This window comes from Oncorhynchus gorbuscha, linkage group LG14, assembly GCF_021184085.1.
Source record: "Oncorhynchus gorbuscha isolate QuinsamMale2020 ecotype Even-year linkage group LG14, OgorEven_v1.0, whole genome shotgun sequence".
NCBI classification, from domain to species: domain Eukaryota; kingdom Metazoa; phylum Chordata; class Actinopteri; order Salmoniformes; family Salmonidae; genus Oncorhynchus; species Oncorhynchus gorbuscha.
In genome coordinates, this window is record NC_060186.1 from 42,156,937 (window position 1) to 42,171,584 (window position 14,648).

The window sequence follows — 14,648 nt, forward strand, 5'->3', positions numbered from 1 at the left end:
TCCGGGCTACCGCTCAGTTCCGGGCTGCCCCTCAGCCCCGAGCTGCCCCTCAGTCCCGAGCTGTCCCTCAGTTCTGTGGGGTACTGGGTGAGGACTATTAGGCCATGGTCGGCGGCGAGGGTGGATTATCCCAGGACGCGAAGGGGAGGAACTAGGACATTAATGGAGTGGGGTCCACGTCCCGAGCCGGAACCACCACCATGGATAGACACCCACCCTTGAAAAAAACCCACCTGGTTTTGAGGTGCGTCCAGGGGTCCGCACCTTAGAGGGGAGGTTCTGTCACGCCTTGGTCATTGTATTTTGTGTTTTCATTATATATTTGGTCAGGCCAGGGTGTGACATGGGTTTGTTGTTGTATTTTGTATTGGGGTTTTTGTATTATTGGGATTGCGGCTGAGTAGGGGTGTTGTATGGGCTTGGCTGCCTGAGGCGTTTCTCAATCAGAGTCAGGTGATTCTCGTTGTCTCTGATTGGGAACCGTATTTAGGTAGCCTGGTTTCGCTTTGTATTTTGTGGGTGATTGTTCCTGTCTCTGTGTAGTTTCACCAGATAGGCTGTAATAGGTTTCACGTTCCGTTTTTTTTAAATATATGTATAAGTTATTTCATGTATCGTTTCGTTTTCGTTCATTAAAGATCATGAGTAACAAACACGCTGCATTTCGGTCCGACTCTCTTCCTTCAACAGACGAACGCCGTTACACACACAGGAGAGTGATATTTTACTAAACAGGAGAAAGAGGCCTGTACTGACAGATGCATGCTGGATATTTCCCAGTGAAGCACATGAATGTCAAAATCAACCTACGCTTCTTCTGATGGGGAATTGTCAAGGAGTTGGACAGCTGGGCAAGTGAAATAACCATTTGTTTATCAACATTCTATCACTCAGTTAATTATCAGCCAGCTAGGGGGAGTGATGAACTCTACAGCAGTCTCACTACTCAATCTCTGGTTAAACTGTGTTCTGCCCTTCCCAAAATATATAATTTGTAGATAACAGGACCGAGCCTGGCCTGCTGAGAAGTGACGGACTCCATCCTAGCTGGAGGGGTGCTCTCATCTTACCTATGAACATAGACAGGGCTCTTACTCCTCCAGCTCTACAATGAGAGGGTGCAGGCCAGGCAGCTTTGTGGAGTCTGCCACTAGCACAGAGTGCGGCCATCGTCGAATCAAGTTGTCCAACATGTCTCCGGACCTACTCAATGCCACAGTCATACTCTGGACCTAGTTTTGTCCCGTTTAATAAATATTGTGGAGCTTAATGTTTTTCCTCATTATCCTGGGCTATCGGACCACCATTTTATTCCATTTGCAATCGCAACAAATTATCTGCTCAGACCCAGACCAAGGATCATCAAAAGCCGTGCTATAAAGTATCGAAGAGCCCTCACTGCTGCTCGATCATCCTATTTTCCAACTTAATTGAAGAGAATAAGAACAATCCTACATGTATTTTTGATACTTTCGCAAGCTAAATGAAAAGCAGCATTCACCAAGAGAGGATGGCTTTCACTTCAGTAGGGATAAATTCATGAACTTGTTTGACGCAGTGATTATGATCATTAGAAAGCAAATTAGGGCAAACTGTTTCAAGGACAGCTTTTTTCCATCTACGTTGCATTGCAAAAATGCCAAACTTTGTATTCATGATTTTGTTACTTCTAGATTAGACTACTACAATGCTCTACTTTCCGGCTACCTGGATAAAGCACTAAATAAACTTCAGTTAGTGCTTAACAATCTTGACTAGAACCAAAAAATATGATCATATTACTCCAGTGCTAGGGCTGATTTCAATGTTTTACTGCAACAAAGCATTACATGGGCTTGCTCCTACCCATCTTTGCGATTTGGTCCTGCCGTACATACCTACATGTACACTACGGTCACAAGATGCAGGCCTCCTTATTGTCCCTAGAATTTCTAAGCAAACAGCTGGAGGCAGGGCTTTCTCCTATAGAGGAACATTTTTATGGAATGGTCTGCCTATCCATGTGAGAGACGCAGACTCTGTCTTTATTGAAGACTCATCTCTTCAGTGGGTCCTATGATTGAGTCTAGTCTGGCCCAGGTGTGTGAAGGTGAATGGAAAGGCACTGGAGCGACGAACCACCCTTGCTGTCTGCCTGGCCGGACTCTCCACTGGGATTATCTGCCTCTACCCCTATTATGGGTGCTGAGTCACTGGTGTTGTGTCTTTTACTATCATTAAACTTAAGACTTCGTTTTTATCAAATATTCTCTGTAATTAATTACTCGATTAAACTGAACATTCATGTAACTGTAATTAACTAGGTTGGGGCACCAAGGAAAGTATTCAGATTACAAAGTTCTAATTTCCCAATATAACCTTTCAGATATTTTCATATCTGATCAAAAGTCTTCTGATTAATTATTTATTTTACCTCATGTTCGTCTCATTCCAAACGTCGTAAATTGTTGGTTATCTGCATGAACCCAGTCTTCACTATGAGTCATCCATACATCAATTGTCATAAATGTATTTATTACTAAGTAATTCACAGAGATGCATAAACAAACAGTAAATATGGTTACATGAAATGATAGAATGTGCCCTAGTGGGCTGACCCGGCATGGCGGCTTGTTTGACAAAAGGGAAGTGTTTTTTTTTTTACCATGAAGTCACTACACATGAACGCTCACTCATTCGGGAACAATTGCAATCAATATATATATTTACGCTTAGTGTGTTGTCTTGATCGCTGGTGAAAAGTCCTTTTGTAGAATTGTCCGTCTCTCTCCCTCTCTGTCTCGGTTAGACGGGACAGTTCAAAGTGACATTCGTTATAGAATGGATGTTTTGTCGGTTGTCATTCTTTGCGTTCAATGATACCGAATTCCTAGTTGCAGACTAGTAATTAGTATCAAATACTTGTTCTTATTCTGTCGGTATCGATAGTCTAAGAGTTTAACCACGTGGTATGGTTAAAAGATTCTACAACCTTTAGCAATTGAGGTAAGCTTGGTCTGGTGATCATTTCTCAAAGTTGGGTTTTATTCTGAATGGCAGAAGAGGGCTTTCTGACCCTAACTGGGCTCAGGGGTGGTCCTCCGAGTTCAAATCAAAAGGGAATTTTATTTTTCTACATTAAACAGTCCACAATCATATTACACAATTATACAAACAGTATCATACTCACTAATTACATTTACATTTAAGTCATTTAGCAGACGCTCTTATCCAGAGCGACTTACAAATTGGTGCATTCACCTTATGACATCCAGTGGAACAGTCACTTTACAATAGTGCATCTAAATCTTAAAGGGGGGGGGTGAGAGGGATTACTTATCCTATCCTAGGTATGTTGCCTTACACGTTATGTTGCCTGACAATTTGTTAGCTACGCTGTCCTTACGAACCACATAGCATATCATTACACAGCACTAAGTATCTGTATGTTAGTAGTTGTACATCAAACTTGCCAGTAGATTAACTATAGACTTGATGATTCTCGTCATTCTTAGTTTAGCTACACGGTATAGTCGTTGTGCTTTCGCAAATTTGTTCTGGCTAGCTACGGGCTGGACAATAGAAGGAGTCAAAATTCACCCAAGGCGGAAAAACGGCTTAATAAGAACGTTGACTACGCCTGAACACTAGCGCGAGCCCAGCAAATGAATGGAATCGAACATTCGCAGAGATCGTTGACTGGAGTGATGCTTAGGATTCCATTAAAAATCTAGCTCGCAACCCCCAAACTCGCTAGCCATTTCACACCTGTTCACCCAGCTATACACATAACCCCTCATTCAATTACGTTGTTAGTGGCAAACAGGGACATGTGAGGAGCAGGAACAGCTATAGCCCTCAAACTCACCTCTGGGTCTCAAAGCCAGGTCCACTGCATTTCTTCATTGTTCTCCTTTAATCGGGGACTGATCTACATTTACATTTAAGTCATTTAGCAGACGCTCTAGACCTGGGACACCAGGTGGGTGCAATTAATTATCAGTTAGAACAGAAAACCTGTAGGCTCGTAGGGCAGAAGGGGCAGTGCAGCGTTTCCCAAACTTGGTGTACATTTAGGTTTTTGTCCTAACACTTCACAGCTGATTCAGATTAACAAAGCTGATTGATTATTTGAATCAGCTTTGTAGGGTTAGGGAATAAAAAGAAAATGTGCAGCCCTTTGGGGTTCATGTGACTGAGTGTGGGAAGCCATTGTCATAGGGTAAACGTTTCATACCCCTGGGCTGTAGGCTGCAAACCTTGGGTCAACTATTAGGTTCTGTAGCTGTGTATTTTATCACAACAATTCTGTTCTACAATGGTTCTTTTCCTTAGCTCAGGGTAAGTAGTAGCAGGCCTAAGAGTTTTATGCGACGCAAACATTTGAGTTGTGTGTTCCTTTTAATCAATCAAAATTTGTCAAATGCCTTCCAGGTTGTTTTGCCTCTTGATGGCAGCTGTGGGCATACAAGCACAACAGACACTTATAAGTATGCATTTTGCACCCTGCAAATTCAAGCACTAGGCGTTTTGACAATATATATTTTGGGATTTTTAACTAAGCTTTCCAATTCCAGATGACCTCCACGCTGAATGCCTTGGTAACGTTATTCGTTTGAGTGTCGCTCCTCTTTTTGAAGAGGTTGATGCTGTCTTCAGTGAGTTTGCCTCATATGATTCTCTTTCTCTCCTTTCATAATTCATGGCTTGATATTGCTTGTCAACTATTGTGTTCACACCATCTCCATCCCTTCCAGATGACACACAAATCATTAACCTGACGCCTGGCCTTGCTACTCGGTGTGGATTGAGCTTTAAATTTGACCCCATGGGGAATGCCATGTTTTTGCTTCTCTACAAAACTGCTTTTCCCAAAACATGGTAAGCGCTGTAGTGTTTGCTTGAACTTCAAATGGACAGTTTGCCTTTCAGTGTCACTGCATTTGCAACCCAAAATGTAGCAATGTCATTTTATTTAACCTTTGACATGGAGTCATGCCGAGACCAGGTTCTTTGACAGATGAGCCCTGTATACACCAAGATAAAAGTCAATATTTGCATCACTAGATGGAAAAATGAAATCATTGAAAACAAACACATTATTCAGTAAAAAGGTCCTCAATAAGCCTGAGTTGCTGTAGTGGTGGTAATTCATACAATTTTAGAGCATGAAGGTTATTTATAAGTACGGTGCCAGAAACATTGAAGCAGTTTTACTGTACTCTGTGGCTATCAAAAGGATCTCCATTGTTAGCCACCCCTGGATCTGGTATCTCTTACCTCTAAGTTAACGATGGCGTAAGGTACAGCAGAAGTTTATGGAGGGCTTTCAGAGGGCCAGCCAACTTTCTGATACAGACTGCGGGGAAGTGAACTACCGAGCTCTTCTCCTGTAGTGTGGCTTCAATACAGTGGCAGCTGCATTCATATAGCCAATTTTGCCACAGTCTATAACTTGCATGAATGTCACCTGAATTTGTTTTTTGCTATATAATGAAAGGCTTTTTTTCCTTCCCCCTTCATTTTAGGATGATAAGATGTTCAGCTTGGTCATGCAGTTCAGGCTGCCAGGAAACCATATGACTGAAGACCCTGTGTATAGAGTGGGCAAAACCTGTAGCTACACCCCCTGGACCTCCCGAGAGATTCTGTGCGACCGCAACTACATGGAGGCAAGTGAGCAGAGCATGCCCCAATGGACATGTTTACAGTCGAGCTTGTCGTACTGCTTGTATAAATGATCTGTCTAGAGCTACAACTGTCCAGTGTTTCATTTCTTCTGCGATACAATGTAGAGGTCTTGACTCTCTCGCTCTCAATTCCACTCGCCTCTTCAAAATGCACATAGGACAACTTTAGAGGTGAGGAATCTCTGCCTATTCTCAATGCATTTAAGGAGGTGAGTGGACAGATTGAGAACTGGCCCTTGATTTCCTATTGTATGGGAGGGAGAAAATGCATAGGGAATAATGGCCTTTCTTCTCTAGGTGTCTGTCAGAAGGACTCTTCCAGACATCCAAACCATCCCCGAACAGCCCACTGGGGGCCCGAAAGCAAGGAGCGGCAACTTCCGGAGAGGCGCTGAGGTAGCCATTTTTCAGTTTCTTTAATTTCATTACGAAATGACAGGATGGCGCTAAACAATGTGCGTTTGACAATTTGTTGAATTCATGTTTCCATTTCCTGAGACAGGCTGTTGCTTCAGGATACAACATCACAGCAGTCGTCTTTAGTCCTAGTAAGAAGGTCATGAATGTGGATGAGGTCCAAAGAAAGGGCTATGCAATAGCCAACACTCCCACACGGCTGGTGTTAAGAAGCCCTCATAATGCAGAGGAGACATACCTCCAGAATGTAAGCTGACTTTCTCCACTTCCTCCATGAACTGAGTCATGTTCAGTAGAGCAAACATTTGGAAATGGTGGCCCTACCTGAACTCTGCAACATATTGTTAATACGGTGTGCCCTACTGAACACTGCTCTGGTGTGGTTGCCCCCTGAACAGGTAGCTGGGGTTCCGATGCGGGTGCTCTCAACCTCAACCTTCTTTGAGCAGAAGTGGCTGGTTACTCAAGTAGATGCCACGGCTGTTTGTCCAACACCAGGTTGAGTGTGAAATAATTGAAGATCCTAAAACCCAGTTCTTAATTGGCTCCAGACAAGTCTTTCATTTGTGTTATGTAGTGTTCAGTTGCAAAATGTTCTGTTATGATGTGCCGTTGGCTTCTTGTTTCACTGCAGAGGCAGTGGCCTTTACTCCAGAAGTGATCACCTGGTACATGCCCAAGCACATAGACCCACTTTTCTCCTCTGATGCCTTCACCATGTTGGAGGTGTACATGGGAATTGACGCTAAGAGGCTGGACACTGAGGAAATGGCTGCCAGAAACTACTCGGTTTTAGTCACAGAGGCTCATATTATTGTTGAAATTCCGGTGGGGGCGGTTGGCGGCTATTTCAAGGTCAGCGTTGGATGAGTAAAATGTTCCTGTTGAATTTCTAAATCAAATCTTATTTGTAGAGCCCTTACTGCAGCAGTTGTCAGTGCTTTGCAGTAACCCTTTGCCCTCTCTCTCATGGGTAAACTCCTAGAAACGTTGTCTTGTGTGAAATGTTTATTGAGCAATTGTCTGGGTGGGTGTGTATACAGCCTGACACATTGGCTTGCAAAATTGTGTAAATGTTGCATCAAATTACATTTAAACACTCTACCGCTTGTCTTTGCCGTTTGTCCTTTAGCCGCTTGAAATTTGAGACCAAATATCCACACTAAAGTATTGTTTACCTGACTTTAGGGACTGTCAACTGAATGCAAGCGACACTCGGCTGCTGTTTACATATTGTGCAAGTGTTTACTTTGCGTGTCAGTTGCTTTGAAAATACACACCGCCGGAAATGCAAGTTGACAACCATATACCTACCAGCTCTCTAAAGTCTGGTAAACAATACTTTCCTCTGGATATTTTACGAGTGGCTGAAGGACAAACCACACAGACAAGCGGTAGAATAATTGTATTTAACATTCTGCATAAGGAACATTGACCTGTTTTTGCACTCCAATTGTGTATTACAGCCTGACTGCATCACTCGTCTCCCTTACAGAGCCATATTCAGGATGACCAGTACTTTGTCACTTACACCATTGAGCCCATGCTTGAGTTGCTGTGGATCGAGGAGGTTGCACACGAGGACACCAGCTACAAAGTCCTCTTCCCTATCACAACACCTCCGATGGCCAGGCCTCCACAAGTTCGCAACTGTGAGTCTGGTTTAGTTAAATAGTGCCTATGGTAATTTGGGATGCCTGGTTTGTTCATTAGGCACAAAACGGAAGAAAATGTACTGAAACGGGGAGGCAATACCCGTACTTATCCAATAACAAATGTCAATTTTCAACTGTACTGCATTTCAAAATGTTTTCCTTTGTTTGCCAATGAACAGACACGCCCTTAGACACAGTTCCTGAGCAGGCAGTGTTTGTGCTTGAGTTGGGGACTTTCAACCTTGATGTGGTGCTGCTGAACATCACCTTTCCCACCATGGTGCTAACTGTTGCAGAGTGCAACGCCAGAGGCTTCAATGTTCAGGAGCAGAGATCCCCGGACAACTTTAAGACCTTCAGGATGGAGGTGCCCTTTTCAGACCCGGTGGTCTTTAAGGAGGTGTGTTTCTGTTAAATGCAAAGCCACACGCAGTGGTTTGTACATGCCCTAATAAGTGGGCCACCAACAAAATATAAATGTACTTTGTATCCCTCATTTACTCAAATGTTTCCATTATTTTTGCAGTTGTATGCGTTCACTTGCCAATCAATAGTGCTTGATTTAGAGGAATGAGGGCAACATTACTTTAAGTATATATAGTTTGTTTTAATAGTCCCCATATGTACTTGTCACTTGATGTTGAATAAGGTTCTGTTACAACAATAATGCTATCAATTGACCAATACTTTTAACTTCACTACAGAGAAGGGCAGAACAAGGTGTCACAACCTTCACTCTTCAGCTGATCTACGGCCTGGTTATCTTTCCAGAGTACGCTCCTTTCTCTCACTCTGCCGTTGTGGACGCTGTACTGCTGGACATCGGTAGGTCTCTGGACTACGCCAAACTACTGTTGAATGGTTTCCTCTCGTTAATGATTGCCCTGACAGGAAATTGGCAGTGAAAGCTCAACTAGCCATACTGTAGGTTTTTCCTATGCGGTCTCTCTACAAAGAATGTTAAGCTTTAGAGTGTTTTTCACCCAGTTGTCCTGTTCCTGATTTGCCAGGATCGTGTTTATTCGGTGTCACCGTAGCAAAACATTTTGCAACCGAAAACAAGTGTTTCTTCTTGGACAGGTTCAAGTAGTACCGTCCTGTTTGTGCTTAATGAACACAACCCTGTTTGTCCTTGTAGTGCCACCCTCGGTCACTGGCAACTGTGATCAGGAGAAGTTTCACATCACTGTGGACTACAGGAACCAAGAGCCCTTTTTCGTGGTCTTGGTTGGCAAGCGGCTGCTTAACCATGAGTTTGCTCAACAGTATTTAACAGAGGGCGACGGAGACTTCACCATCACGTTGCCCTTCTCTTCGCCGGACGCAGTGTTTGAGGTACGACGCTCTCCCAAAACATGTTAACCTAAATTGCTGCAGCTTGCCTCGCTTTCCTTACCCTGTATACAATATTGGACTAATGAACTCTCCCATCGGTTCCCAGTCTGTTCACTCGTCCTCTATCAGGAGCAGACTGGATGTTACTCTGTTGAATCCTTACAACAACATGACCATCAAATACTTTTCCCTGGCTTGCAGCTTCCTCAAAACGCTGACTGGTTGGTTCTCAAACAATTACTTCCGATAAATAGTCATTTGACATGGTTACCAAACCTGGGTTCCATGCAAATACTGTCTAATAGTAGTGCCAGATGGGAATGGTTTGCACTTTTGGTGCTATTCTACTGTGCTCAATCAAGTGTCACAAATACATAACTCAGGTCTGATGGCTACCTGTCTTTTGATCCCCCACCTCCAAGAGTGCTTCTCTAACGGAACGATGACTGCGCTGGCGGTGAAGGTGGATTCTGTTCCCGGTCTGAACCCCGGTCAGCTGACCCTGAGCGACCCCACCTGTGGTCCCACCTACAGCAACGATCGCTATGCCTACTTCCACTTCACCGTCAACTCCTGTGGCACCACCAGGAAGGTGAAATGACTATTACCCTGAGGTGATGGGTACTGTGTCATTATGGGCTGTTTGCTTCTGCAGGCTGTAATAAGCAATTCCCCTCTACTACATAGTTTATCAACAATGTCATGCTGTATGAGAACGAAATCTCCTTGCCAGATGACCTGGAGGTGAAGCTGAATGCCACAATGTCTTCAGAGGAATACCGGTAAGTGCGTTACGCATCACAATTGTAGCTGTTCGCTTTTATAGGGTGGTATTTTCTTCTTCACCAATAGATCAATACTTTGTATACAGGGAAAATGTGCCTCTACTACCAGTTTGTCCACTCCACTGGTTGATGTTTCCCCTATTGAATTTGCCTGCATCTCTCTTTTTAGGTTAAAGGTTTCCTGCTACTATGTGGTCAACATCACTCGCACATTGGTCTTCTTGACCAGGCCGCGTGACAACGAGCCTTTTGCAGAGACTGGGACGGGTCGACTAATGGTCAGAATGAGACTCTCTCAGGGTAAGCGTGCACAAATTCTGAATTTTAACTTCTTGCGTCGAGCCAACCCGGATCCGGGATCATGACTACAGCCTCAAGTCCATTACCATAACGCAACATTAACTATTCATGAAAATCGCAAATCAAATCAAAATGCTAGCTCTCATGCTTAGCCTTTTGATAACAACACTGTCATCTCAGATTTTCAAAAATATGCTTCTCTACCATAGCAAAACTAGCATTTAGCGTTAGCATCACCAGGCAACATTTTTGCAAAAATATTAAATAAATCATTTACCTTTGAAGCACTTCTGATGTTTTCAATGACTCTCAGTTAGATAGCAAATGTTCAGTTTTCCTGAAAGATTATTTGTGCAGGAGAAATCTGTCTGTTTTCTGCGTCATGTTTGGCTACCAAAAAGAAACTAAAAATCAGTTATAAAAACGCTGAACTTTTTCCAAAATGACTCCATAATATCAACTGAAACATGGCAAACGTTGTTTAGAATCAATCCTCAAGGTGTTTTTCTACAAAACTCTTAAATGATGTATCGCATGGTAAAATGAGTGTCACTGAGAATTGCGCACCAATTTAGACAAAGGACACCGGGCGGACACCTGGCAAATGTAGTCTATGGCCAATCTTCCAATGATATGCCTACAAATACGTCACAATGCTGCAGACATCTTGGACGAACGGCAGAGAGCATAAGCTCGTTCACTGCACATTCACAGCCATGTAAGGAGACGATAGTAAAAAGAGCTTCAAAATTCAGGTTTTGCCTGTAGCATCAGTTCTGGGGCACTCGCAGATAATATCTTTGCAGTTTTGAAAACGTCAGTGTTTTCTTTCCAAAGCTGCCAATTATATGCATAGTCGACCATCTTCTCGTGACAAAATATTGCGCTTAAAACGGGCACGTTTTTTAAATCCAATAATGACAACCTCTTCAACCTATGGGGGCGCTAACTTGACCCCTAGCCTCTAAAAGAATGTTGGACGGTCTCCTTTACAAAACATTCCCAAAAATGTAAGCCTTATGATACATTACTCTTGCATTCTGAGATCTATAGGTGTGGCTATGGAGTAACGGTGAGTAGCTGATTTGGGAATTTGTCAGAATCCTCTGGTGTTGGCAATAAATGGGTTGTGTTCATCGGGGCACAACAGGATATGATAAACGAGCTATTAATGGACAAGTTCAGATGGTGCCCACTGAACACGACCCCCCGTTGTCTTGTTCTGTGTTCCAGACGCCTCGTATAACACGTTCCTCCAGGAGGAGGACTATCCAGTGGTGAGGTACCTGAGACAGCCTCTGCACTTTGAGGTGGAGCTGACCAGGTCCTCTGACCCCAGGGTAGCGCTGGTGCTTGACCACTGCTGGGCCACCCTCAACGAGGCCCGTGACTCCCGACCCCGGTGGAATCTCATCATTAATGGGTAACTTGTTGTGTTCCTGAGTAATTAGCAACCCATCATGCTTGGCAGGCCATTTACTTTGGTTACCGTGGCTATGAGAAATAAATGTCTTCACAACTTTATTACACCTTTGCTTGTAAAAGATAATGTTAACGTTATCTAGTCTAAATAACAGGTTGCGCTGACAAACTCAAAACTAACAGCGAGACTTGTATTACAATGTGCTATCGGACTGACACAATATGATGGCTTGTTACACACGTCCCTATCAGAATGAGACTCTCTCAGGGTAAGCGTGCACACACGTCCCTATCGGATTGACACAATATGATGGCTTGTTACAAGATGTCCCATAAGGGACACTTATCGTTGATACATTTTTGAACACACGGACCGGCCCCAGCTTGGAGGAAAAGCATTGATGTATATATATGGGATGGCGCCGTGGAAAGGTAGGTGGTTGGGTCTTCTCTCTGTATATGAAATATGTTTTTTAAAGATGTAGTGATTTTTGGTGGGAAAAGCCTGTTAACAAAGACATGCCTTTAGTACATACTGGAGGGGGGAGAAAGAACCCACTTCTGCTGTAAATTGATCTGATTCTCACAGGACAGTCATACCACCACAATACTTTGTACACAAGGGGGTTGGTGTTTGCAGTGGTTTCTTGTTCCTAACTTAGTCCCTCTCTCTACACTGGCAGCTGTGAGAACCCCCAGGATCCATACCGTGTGGTCTTCCACCCGGTGGTAGCTGATGCCAGGGTCCACTTCCCCCCTCACGTCAAACGCTTTGAGGTCTATATGTTTTCCTTCGCCGAGGATGCGGTTGAGCAGAGTGGCCAGGTAACAAAGTTCACCCAACAATCTTTATTGGTTAATTGTGTGAGTGGCAATCATCCCTTTTTTTATAAAAACAAATCTGACACCTAGGTCTTTGTCCATTGTGATGTGGTCATCTGTGATGCCAGTAGTCCCTCTAGCGGCCCCTGTAGTGGACAATGTGTGAATCAGGACAACCCGAAAAGAGGTATGTCTTGTTTTATGCTTTTCAAACCCTGGCAGACCATAACTGAACTAATAGGTTCTCTCTCTCTCAACAGGTCAACGACATGTCAAAGACCTCTTTGAGGAGGGTCATTTATATGTTTCTTCTGGATACATTCTTTGGGTGTAGTGTCTTGTTCTAACATGTCAAATAAAGTATTCTATATAAAACAATCCTAAGCGTTGGAGCTACCTTAATTGTATCTGATTTGCGTTTAACACCAAGGCGCGTGTAGTAGGCTTGTCATCTGACGTGTATCAATCAACCCTTTTGTAAGCATGGAACTCTGAACCATCCACCGGAGGGAGATGAGTGTTGCACACCAATTTCCTGTCGAAGACAAAAAATGGGTGTCAAAACAAGCTTTCCAATGTCCAGTAGGATGAAGTGACTCAATGTTATAGCAGATGGTGTTTTGCCAAAGTGAGGCCAACAGGGCTGTGGTTGGATGCAGTGTTGGTAATTTTCAACTGAAATGACAACTTTCCTTGATACCTCTAGCTTGGTTTCCATCCAAATATGGACATTTCTTCTGTAATTATATACATGTCAATCTCATGGCTCAAATGGGAAGAGCTTGACTTCATCACTACTTGTTTTTGTAAGAAGTGTTGACAAGCTGAATGTACCGCGCTGTCTTAAAACTACTAGCACACAGCTCGGACACCCATGCATTCTTCAATCTCCAAGACCGAACTACGGAAGGTACAAACGTTTGTGCGGCTATATTTTTTGGTCAAAGTTAAATTACGAAAATTGCTATTTAGCGAGTTACCTGACTAGCTAGTGTTAGTGAATTTTTAATTTGTCTTTTAGGTACTCCTGAGAACCAACAAACCAGGCTGTTGTCTTGTGAAACGGATGTAAAGAATCTACATGGCTAAAGCATTGACTGCACAATTGTAAGCTTCCCTTGTAATGCAGCTGAAGTAACATGCTTGTCGGATTAAAAATACTTATGTAGCCGATCTGTGTATGGACCCTAAAACGTAAAGTTCTGAACTAATATTCATACAATCTATGAACCTCCTTTAATGAAGCCTAGAGTAGAATATACCTTTATACTCATGTATTTTAGTAGTTACCACACAGATTCCCATTTTGTAGCCTGTACATTAAATGTATTAATTACACACTACAGCGTTTACTGCTCCTGGGATATCAATGATTACACACAGGAAAAACAAATCCTATGCATATCTGAGGACACAGGATAGTATTTCAACCAGTGGAGAATGTGGAACGCTTTATTGAAAGAACATTTTAATTGAAATATTATAAGTTCAATCTTGGGCGGGCAGGTGGTTAGTGCGTTGGACTAGTAACCAGAAGGTTGCAAGATTGAATCCCTGAGCAGAAAAGGTAAACATCTGTCCTTCTGCCCCTGAACAAGGCAGTTCCTAGGCCGTCATTCTTACTTGACATTCCTAGTTAAAAGGAAGGCATCTGTACTTAAATGCACATATGGTGGGGGGGGGCATATGATTCATGAATGAGTGCTACCCTAGTTGTGTCTCAGTTCATCAACATTGCGCTGTCGGAACTGGATTCCTCTCACATCAAAATATACCTGCAGACGAGGGAGCATGATTAAGCCATTTTATTCTAACACTGTCAGTCATCTTGGATCATTAACTCTGGGATTTCAATGTAAAGCATCTCTTTAATACTTCCTGCTGACTCAACCAAGTGACATCAGGCCGTGCCCTCTGTCAGCCAGTTCAGATGCGGGAGGGGTTCAACAAAACCGCTGACACACACAAGTGACTACAGAGTACCTTAAGCTGAAAAACAGACCCATGAGGACAACCTCGAAGAATGCCAATAGGTGTTAGCGTCACATGCTGTACCTGAGAAATTTATATATAGAGGGCTGTGTTTCTCACCACTTTGTTATAGCAAGGCTAACCCATGACTTGGCAGCAACAGTCCAGTGGAAATGTGTGCAGCTGACGTCCTAATGTCTTTGTTAACTCATGCACACCAGACCGATTCCACGGAGGAAAAAGAACACAGAACAGTTTAATTACCTCTGGTT

At 43.2% G+C, this 14,648-nt stretch overlaps 1 protein-coding gene across 1 annotated transcript; it reads left to right on the plus strand.

The window, feature by feature from the left end:
* Positions 1 to 4,160: 4,160 nt before the first annotated feature.
* LOC123995650 lies at positions 4,161 to 12,784 on the plus strand. The gene is made up of 21 exons (XM_046299300.1): positions 4,161 to 4,320; positions 4,414 to 4,469; positions 4,557 to 4,637; positions 4,737 to 4,860; positions 5,508 to 5,651; positions 5,967 to 6,065; positions 6,172 to 6,333; positions 6,485 to 6,584; positions 6,721 to 6,941; positions 7,582 to 7,738; positions 7,921 to 8,141; positions 8,446 to 8,566; positions 8,880 to 9,076; positions 9,183 to 9,297; positions 9,499 to 9,668; positions 9,764 to 9,858; positions 10,031 to 10,161; positions 11,395 to 11,584; positions 12,267 to 12,408; positions 12,496 to 12,592; positions 12,666 to 12,784. Exons 4-21 carry the CDS (start codon positions 4,858 to 4,860, stop codon positions 12,737 to 12,739), a joined length of 2,439 nt encoding a protein of 812 aa, XP_046155256.1. The 5' UTR covers positions 4,161 to 4,320; positions 4,414 to 4,469; positions 4,557 to 4,637; positions 4,737 to 4,857; the 3' UTR covers positions 12,740 to 12,784.
* Positions 12,785 to 14,648: the final 1,864 nt, after the last annotated feature.